General features: G+C 35.1%; 1 protein-coding gene across 7 annotated transcripts in view; it reads right to left on the bottom strand.

Annotated features, from left to right (window-relative positions):
- LOC122555053 (glutamate receptor ionotropic, kainate 1) overlaps positions 1-9,650 on the bottom strand; it is a 320,468-nt gene that overhangs the window by 50,308 nt on the left and 260,510 nt on the right. For 5 of the 7 annotated variants that reach the window (XM_043700701.1, XM_043700696.1, XM_043700695.1 and 2 more), the window contains 4 exons: positions 8,517-8,561; positions 7,502-7,615; positions 6,830-7,033; positions 222-445 (listed from right to left, as the gene is read on the bottom strand). In XM_043700701.1, coding sequence (XP_043556636.1) covers positions 222-445; positions 6,830-7,033; positions 7,502-7,615; positions 8,517-8,561 — 587 coding nt within the window. The remainder of the gene's footprint in view (positions 1-221; positions 446-6,829; positions 7,034-7,501; positions 7,616-8,516; positions 8,562-9,650) is intronic. The other 2 variants (XM_043700698.1, XM_043700699.1) reach the window with 1 other exon arrangement.

Genomic DNA, 9,650 nt, shown 5'->3' on the forward strand with positions numbered 1-9,650 from the left:
CTATAATAAGTTGATCTATTAATTAGGCTATAAACAATAGCAAAAAGAGCTGAACACCAAACATGTTACACATACAAGAATATACACTGCCAGAGTGCAGAGACCTCCTTTATCAATAACATTACAACATAGTTTGTGAAAGAAAATCGATTTTAATTATTGTAGTAATGTTTCTGGTTCTCCACCCTTTCCCTCCGACAATCACACTTGTTCTGCCTTACCTGGCAATAACAAAAAGGACACAACTGACCCCAAGGCAGGCCAGCAGCACGTACATCCAAATATCTGGGGACAACGGATTCAAGAAAGAGAAAACACCTGGGTTTGTGCCATTGGGCTTCCGATAGAGGATGCTAATTCCCAGAGTCATGAAGGGTTTTGAGAAGTCAATAACCTTCTCCCGGACGTAGGTAATAGTGAGAGGGGCAACTGCTAAATCTGCTTTCTGCAAAAAAGAAGAAAACCAATTAGGGCAATTCTAATAACAAAGAAATGGAATGAAGGAAGGAACAAATCTAGGAGCAAATCATTGCAGATGCTGAAATCTGCACTGAAAACAAAAAATGCTGGAGATCACAGTGGGTCAGGCAGCATCCGTGGAGAGAAAGCAGGCTTTAGATGGCTCTGATGAAGTCATCTTGCTTTCTTTCCAGCAATGCTGCCTGACCCACCGTGATCTCAAGGAACCAATCTGTTCAGCAAATCATTTTTTTTGTCGTGTTTTAAAAGTGTCGTATGCTCCAGTAAGATTACTGTCAAGGACAAAACAAATGGCTACAATCGGTTGTGTTCTTCAATATAATGTCCAGTTCCACATTGTTGTTTGAAGTACTCTGAGATTTTAATATTGCTCGATTTTATTTAATTTGTTACTGAAATTTGCTAAAAACAAAAATAGGCAAATATTTCTACAGTATTCATGGATAACAGTGAGAACTGAGCAAAACACACTATCCATCCAATGAGAAGAAGCAATTTCCTGTATACTTGCAAACTGCAGCTAATGAACAATTCTTGTCAACAGAATGAATTGATATGAAATGAGACAGTAATATATCCATTATTTTTCATTTAATCACTTTTAATCATTGATTTTGCCTTCAACCAGGATGGGATAGTGCATGATAAAAGATAATATGAATTAATATTTTCATAGTTTCATTTGCAACCCTGATGCAAAGCGCTGTCCTCATTAAGGTTGGAATTTAATGATTGGGAGATTACAGGCAAAATATATTGTCAATTAATTGGCATTAATGTAGCTGTCCAAGTTCATTTAGTTACTGGAAACCATATTTCCATTAAAACAAAATAAGAAATTACTTCTGTCCTTCTAATAATTGTGAATATAAATAAAGCTACCATTAAATTAATTTTATTATAAATCATTCAAGCATTTTTAATACAACATACACTATCACATTAAACTAAATTTAGCCACATATAACAATTTGTCAAACAAGAAAAATCTTGGTTCAGTCTTTGCTCTATGGGGAGGGTACCATAGTTGTCACTGTTTAATTAGGTGCACTAATAGGCAACAAGTAAACTTGTTTCTGACATACCATCAGCATACTGCGACAAAATCCAATGACATGCTGTTACAAGGCCAACTTGTCATCAGAAAATTTATGGCACATTTCTAATGAAACATACTGACATTGAAGTAAGATCTTCATCTGAACTAGCAATGTGTTCTTGATGCTAAATGAAATCACAAGGCATGTTATTTTGAATAATAGATTTGAATGCAAAACATAACAATTTGTTAAGAGTTATGTAAAAGCATTTGATCACTTGCAAAGGAATACTATTATTTGAATTTCAACTACAAATGCTTAAAATCTGCATGCAACAAAATTAATGGAATTGGACAATGGACTTTAATGGTTTGTAATTGGGCCAATAGACTGATTGGAAGATAGCACAGTAAGACAAAACAAGTATCCAACAAACCTTTGTTTTCAGATATAACCGTCTTCATATCAAATGTCTATTGCTGCTCTTCAATTATACTTTAAGGCGAAAAGCACCTTTTTTTGGGAGCAAGGTACTTTATAAAAAAATGTTTTCTGTGCTCTTTCTGGACTTAGAGGCAGCAGGGTCAAAATCACACCTTTATTATCACTATCAATCCTTCTTCTGTGATCACAAATACATATAACAGGCCATTAAAAACATGGCATTTGATTGTGAAGCTGGTAGTCCTGTTGAGCTGTTTCAGTAACTGCTACCCAGCACTTTCTATGTACTGCAAGATTGCTGAAATTTACAAATTAGGCCTAGCTATTAGACCAGAAGTCAGAACACAATAATTACATTTATATCATGTTATTCTAGTTTCTGAAATGTATTACAAACAAACAAATTGGCATTATGCACACTTGACATTACCTTTTTACTTTGTAATTTAGCAATTTTTGTATTGGGGTTAATAATAGGTGACCATTTTTGTACTGGGGTTAACAGTAGTGTCCATTTTGGGTGTGACCTGAAGCAGCATGTGCAAATGGACCACGGCTTAAACTACAAATCCTGTTCGTCTCTAATCAATACGAAAGCAGTGCACTTTGGTTGGGATGGTCACATTTCCTGGCTCCAATTGTGGGAGTTAATAGATTCAGAAAAACAGCACTAGGTGGCCCAAATTAACTCATCATAAATCCTACTTAATATCCAGTTTCTAACTGTTTTCTCACTTCATCATCTATACAGTAGAACTGACCAACAGATATCACATCGAAGGGGTTTTGACGTATTCAATGTAGGCTATAAAAAGTACACCTAGCAAGAGGGCTAGATGACAAAATTTTGTACAATCTTTTTGTGGCTTTGGCCTTATGTGATTAAACTTCTCATTTACATTTGAGTTCCACACCAACTTGTGACTGTAATACTTAGGCAACCATCTCTAAGTGTTCATTAGATTTGTTCTTAAGTTAATTATGTTTAGAAAACAATGAATGTGGCACAGTGATAACATTTTTTGAAATATAGAATCTTGCAGAAAAATGAAACCATTTATCATTTAGTTCCAACTAGTTGGAATTGAAGAGTCAATGACAATCCAGAATCCATTATTTTGCTGAAACAGCTACACTGACATGAAAAGCATTGCTTGATTGGAAGCCTATCTGTGATTTATTCTAATCAGTGTGAAAATGTTTATTTACACAATATAAAGAGGTGTCAAATGCTTATAATTTCTGCTATTGATACTTTAACAGCCTTGAGGATGGACATATTTATAAAGCTAGAATAAAAGCAATTTCTTTCATGTAAAGTTATGAATTAAAGACTACTTTAAAGCTTTTTGTCACACAGGCCATCGTTACTTAGTGAAGTTGAGACCAAAATGAGATCAGCTATGATTGTATTAAATCAGCTCGATGGGCTGAATTGCCTTCTTCTCCTCCTAGTTTTTAGGTTATGTGCCATAGGCTTCATTGGCACTATAAATTCCATGGTGAACAGGCAAAGAAGTACAAAAGGTTGACATAGAAGCAATGAGGAACCTTGGAGGCAGGTAGAGAGGCACAAATCAGCATGGCAGGTATGAAGGTCCAGGAGTTAGATATGTTTCATGTCAAGAACTGTTGCTGTCTAATCCCTCTCTGACAAGTGATAGTATAGCAAAATATATATCAATGAGACAAGGTATGGTATGTAAATGCAAAAAGGCCTCTATCCTCTCCCTGGTGTGATCTCATCTTACTGTCCAACACTTTGTGGTAGAATCAGACTTTCTTTCTCAACATCGAGAATCTCATTCCTGACAATTTCACCATATTTTCCCAAATGACTTGCCATTTCCCATGTTATTCAGGACCTGAGAAGATTCCACCTAATATAATGTGTAGCCAACTAAATGTAACAATATTTTTGAGGTAAGTTTAATTAATAATCTCAAAGTATGTGATCCGCTGAGGAAAGACAATCATAAAACAACTGAATTCCATAGTAAATTTGCAAGTGATATACATAAGCCCCAGTGACATTTTAAACTTGAACATAGTTAATTACGTAGGGATGACAAGAGAACTGGTCAAGGTTGGTTAGACTAAAAAGGTATGATGCTAAATAAACTGAGAAATATTTTAAAACATAATTTGAATATATTCAAAAAACTGTATTCCATTAAAAACAAAAACACATCAAGAAATACCTATTTGTGGCTGATAAGGAAAGGAACAAAAGATTAAAGGAAGAGATTTATAATATTTTAGAGGCTGGTAGCAATCCTGAGGGTTGAATATAAATCGTAAACCACTATAAGACAAACACAGGTTGATAAAAATTTACATCATAGAATGTGAAATCAAAAATCAGAGCTTTTACAAAAGTAGAATAGATGGTCTTTTGGTGGGAGACCAGAGAAATCATGAGGAAATGGCAGAGACAGTAGATAAATATTTTATCTGTCTTTGCTGTAGAAGTCATAAATTACATGCCAGAATCAAAAAGTAGGCAAAAGTGAGGACTGCAGATGCTGGAAACCAGAGTTTAGATTAGAGTGGTGCTGGAAAAGCTCAGCAGGTCAGGCAGCATCCGAGGAGCAGGAAAATCAATGTTTCGGGCAAAAACCATTCATCAGGACTGAAGGCCTTACAAAAAATAAGCAAGGGGCTAATAAGTATGAGGAATATAAAGAAATAGATACCACAGAAAAAATGTGTTGAAGAAACTTTAGGGACTAAAGTCGACAAATCCCTAAGATCTGATGGCCTACATCCTAAGGTTATAAAAGAAGTAGAAGAAGTAGTGGATATCCTGGTTATAATTTTTTGAAATTCCACACTATGTTCCACACTGATCCTAGCAGAATGGAATTACTAGCCAATTTAGTCTTACATCAGTTGTCAGGTAAATGCTGGAATCTATTTGTAAATGATGTCTTAACAATATATTGAGAAGATCACAATATGATCAAAGTCAACATGGTTTAAAAGAAAGGAAAAAAGCTAAATTTATTAAAGTTTGAAGATGGACCTTATTAGGTGGATAAAGGAGTGCTAGTATTTTTCTAAGAAGCATCAATAAAATGCCTAATAAAAGAATATTTTGCAAATTAAGAGTTTATGGAGTTCAGGGTAAAGTATAAAATGACTGGAGGATAAGTTAATGAACAAGAAGTACTGAATCAGGATGAACAAAGCATTTTCAAGTTGGTAGCATACAACCTGTCAAGTGCTGTAAAGGCTCAAAGCTCAGCTATGTAACATCTGTATTAATAAGCTGAATGAAGAGACTAATAAAAATAATATATCCAAGCTTTCAGTGATTCAAATTTAGTTCAGCTGTGAAGAGGACACAAACAAGTTCAAAGAGATTGCTTGGGCAAGAAGGTGTCAGATGGAGTACATTGTGAGCAAGTGTATGGTTGTTCAACTCATTAGTAAATGTTAATATAATTTTTTTTTTCAAAATTAACATGCTAAATGTTGATTTTAGAGAGATTTGCATGTGCCTGTTTAGGGAGCTATGTTATGTAGGCACAAAAAAGCGAATAGCATTTTGGCCTTTGCTGCAGAGGAAATGGAGTTCAAGAACAAGGACGTTTTGCATAGTGGTGTAGAGCTTTGTTGAGACTACACCTGGAGAACTGTGCGTAGTTTTCATTTTCCACGTTTAAGGAAATATATACTTTCCTGGGGTGACACAGGCAAAGGTTCGCTAGAATGGTTTTCAGAATGAAAGGGTTGTTCTATGATAGGCAGTCTAATTCACTTTACTTTCTACGGAGTTAGAATAATGAAATGTGGCCTCATTGAAATATACAAAATTCAAAAAGAGATTTGACAGAATGGACAGAAAGAGTGGGTCCCCTTGGCTGGTAAATCTAGAACAAGGGGATGTAGATTCAGAGCAAGGCATTGAACACTTAGGATTGAGATAACCAGAGATTTCTTCACTCAGACAGTTATGAATCATTGGAATTTTCTGCTGCAGAGAGTTGCAGACACTCCATCAATGAGTATACTTAAAGCTGAGATAGGCAGATGTTTGGTCTGTCATGGAATCAATGAGTATTGCAATCAGGCAGAAAAATGGAGTGCAGTTCAGAGAACATTATTTTGGACCAGACCAAATCCTCTCAAATATATCAAGGAGATAGCTTAGACCCTAACTTTTTGTTATTTAAATGCAAGTGTAAGTTGAAGTATTCCAGATACAACTCAATTGGTTACACCACTTGGCTTTGAGCAAAACACACTTTATTCTTACTCCACCAGATAAATTACAAACAAAAGAAGAAAGAATTGGAATAACTTTAACTTTAACTCCATAGGAAAACTTCACAGAATAATCAATCATGTAACTACTAAACAGCAATTATTGCAATATGGTAACATCCTATAAGCACACTTTTGGCGAAAGCAAATTTAGTAAAATAGATTGTCTCACATTCAATGTTTCTCCAGTCCAGAAGCAAAGAACATGAAGAGAAAATCCTGGCAGACGGAGAGAAAACTCAAGCTTTTTGCTGTAGAAGGGAGGAGATGTCTCGCAGTTTTAATACCCCAACAACAACTGAAAGTTAAACTAAAACCATAGTGCTGTGGGAGCCTAACACCATCTATTCATGCTGCTTCTACTGTTCCAACTTGAATAAAACCTGAGGTCTTGCAAGCTGTTTACTTCATTGAGTTGGAACAGATGGCTTTACACCTCTGTCTCAACCTCTTTTAAAAAAGGACAAAATACACCTCTTAAAGCCACAGTATCATCACATTAGCCAGAATCCTATTTAACAATGGAGCTGGTTTGAGAGGCCTATTTCATCTTCTTATGCTCCTTTTTCATATGTTCTTATGCTTTTATCACTTACATGGTCAATGAGTTCTCCAACCATTCCATTCCATTCACTCTTCTCATTCTGTGCCCCATATTTTCCATCAGCTACGAGTCTAACTTCATAAGTGAAACCCAGAATGTTTGATAATTCTTTCAACAAATCAAGGCAATAACCTTCAAAACGGTCATTCCCATACAGAGGCTTGTCAGACTTCTTGTGCATTACATAAGGATCTTCCTGTGGAATAGAACAAATAGATGAATTCTTTCAGAAGGTTTTAACCTCTGGTAACACATATTAGACTTATTAACAGAGGTTATTCCATTATACCACCTCTTGCAATTAGTTTTAAAGCTTGTAACCTCATTAATATAGAAAATCAACAGCTCAACAGATTTTGTTTTGTATCTCTAAATTAATCAGATTCAATAATAGCTACTGATCGATAATTAATGTTTCTCATCTACAGTTAGTAGACTATAATGTTTTTAAACCCAAAGCTCCATTACAGACATTCAGAACATTATTATTAACTCTGGATTACAGCATTTTTCCAAGAACTATTGCAGTTTTTAGCCTAAATAAAAGGGGCAGTCGTCAACAATAATTCTTCTTAAAATTGATTCGTTGGTGGATGTGCACTTTTGTAGTTTCAATACAATAATGTAAAAGTAATTTTGCACAAAAGAAAATCAACAAACTTACTAAAATAGTGGTGACTAAAAGAGTCCGATTAGCCAAAGAGTCAGTGATATTGGCAGACTTGTTTTTCAGGCTGTCTGTCATGTTCAGTCCTGTGTTTGAATTCCAGATTCCAATCTACAACCAGGAGATCAAATAGTCTTCAAATAAAACTCAGTATTGAATTTCACAAAATCTTTTTCACTTCAACACTTGACAGTACATAATGGACTAATTAAAACTCAAACTCACTTTTCACAAAGTGATCCTCACCAGTTTTTAATCTGCTTAGGCTTCAGTAGAAGTTTATAGGAAATAAATATTTGTAATGTTGAAGCCTTAGTCTTGATGAAGCCTTAACACAGATCACAATAATTGCATGTGATGTTCTGATGTTGTACAGCTGACTAATTTGCATGAGATCCCCAAGTCAGAATCAATAAAACATGCTGATCAATGAATAAAAGAACTTTCTCACATGTTGGAAAGCCAATAATCAATGGATAGGTGAGCAATATAGGTAAGTGTCTTTCTTTTGAGTGTTACTCTTGCTTTGCATCAATTATGCCAGAATCAGTTAACTTTTCAGAATTGTTGCAAAGGAAAGCTGCAGTTACACAGTATTTCCATTGTGTAGGAAGGTAGAGATCTGTAAATGTGTATTCAAACATGGGTGTGGAGGACTGAGCACTGCTCTTCTTTCTAAAAACTTTGTTGTCATAAACAGAAAAAGTGGTAAAACACTTTGATTTATTTAATTGCATTCAATTAAATAAAGTGGGCAGCCAGAACAGACGAATAAAAATAGGCTTCAAAAATGTTTCACACAATGAATTATTTTTAAATTGGAGTGATATGTTCCATCATTTCAGGATAACCTGGGAATTGCCATATCACTCTGAGCCATGATTAAACAGAGTACATTGCATAAGAGTTTATTTCAAAATTTGGAAAAAAACATTTCACTGAATGCAAAACAGTAGAACTAAACTAAACACAAAAAATTATACAAACTACACAAACAGAAATCAAAACAAACCTTCTGCCATACTTTACTGTAGGGATAACGAGAGCCACGAGAAGGCTTGTAAGAAATAAAGTAGCTTGTTAAAATAAAATTATTTTACAATTGTTTTAGAACAGAAAGGAGGAATCAAACAAATGACGGCCAATTGTTGTGCCAGTTTATTATTTTTCAGTGTGTTCTGTAAATGTCAAAGGCACTCTTACTTTGGTCAGTAAAGATAAGTAAATTTTGTGCTCAGTAGTGATCCTAACATTGAAGGATGCCTAGCTGAGAAGCCAAGCAAACTTTTTAATGGGAGCATTAAATTTCTCGATCTGCAATTTGTGTAATCTTATTAAATTGGACTTCATGTCAATTATTCCATCAACTGTCAAGTAGCCAATCACACTAAAGAATTCTCAGATTCAGGCAACGTGAAAATGGAAACCATTCATAATCAAGTCAATTTATGAGGAATTTACATAAAGCAAACTAGGCGTTAAGACAAGCACATAAAACAATAAAATAAAAACCAAATAAAATTATAGAAGCTGAAAAAAAGTAAATTTTAAATAAGTCATTTTTCCTCAATCCAGCATATAAAATTTAGTAGCTAATCATTATGGAGACATTTAACAAAATTCCATAAACTTAACTTATTCTTTTGGATAGAATTGGTTGTTCAGTTAAAGTTATTACTCAGAATGATATTAAAAACCCAGTTACACTACATCAAATAAATGTCGGGAAGAACAGGAGGAACATATTATAGCGGGACTTCGGAGAACTAGGAAGAAGGCTGAAAAGCAGGACGCCCAAGGTGGTTATCTCCGGTTTGCTTCCAGTTCCTCGGGCTGGTGAAGCCAGAAACAGGGAGATAATGGACTTGAACGTGTGGCTGGGGAACTGGTGCAGGAAGCAAGGATTTAAATTCTTGGATCACTGGGGTATGTTTTGTGGTAAGCATAAATTCTACAAGAGAGACGGTTTGCACCTTAATAGGTTGGAGACCAGCATTTTGGCAGGCAGGTTTGCTACTGCAACACAGCTACGTTTAAACTAAGTAGCGGGAGGGAGGGGACAAACTGGATGTTTAAGAAATAAAATGAAGGGAAAGTTAGAACAAGGGAAGTCAAGAAAAACAACTGTATCAATGAAGCAGAAAAC

The sequence above is a fragment of the Chiloscyllium plagiosum genome, chromosome 12, assembly GCF_004010195.1.
Source record: "Chiloscyllium plagiosum isolate BGI_BamShark_2017 chromosome 12, ASM401019v2, whole genome shotgun sequence".
Taxonomy (NCBI): domain Eukaryota; kingdom Metazoa; phylum Chordata; class Chondrichthyes; order Orectolobiformes; family Hemiscylliidae; genus Chiloscyllium; species Chiloscyllium plagiosum.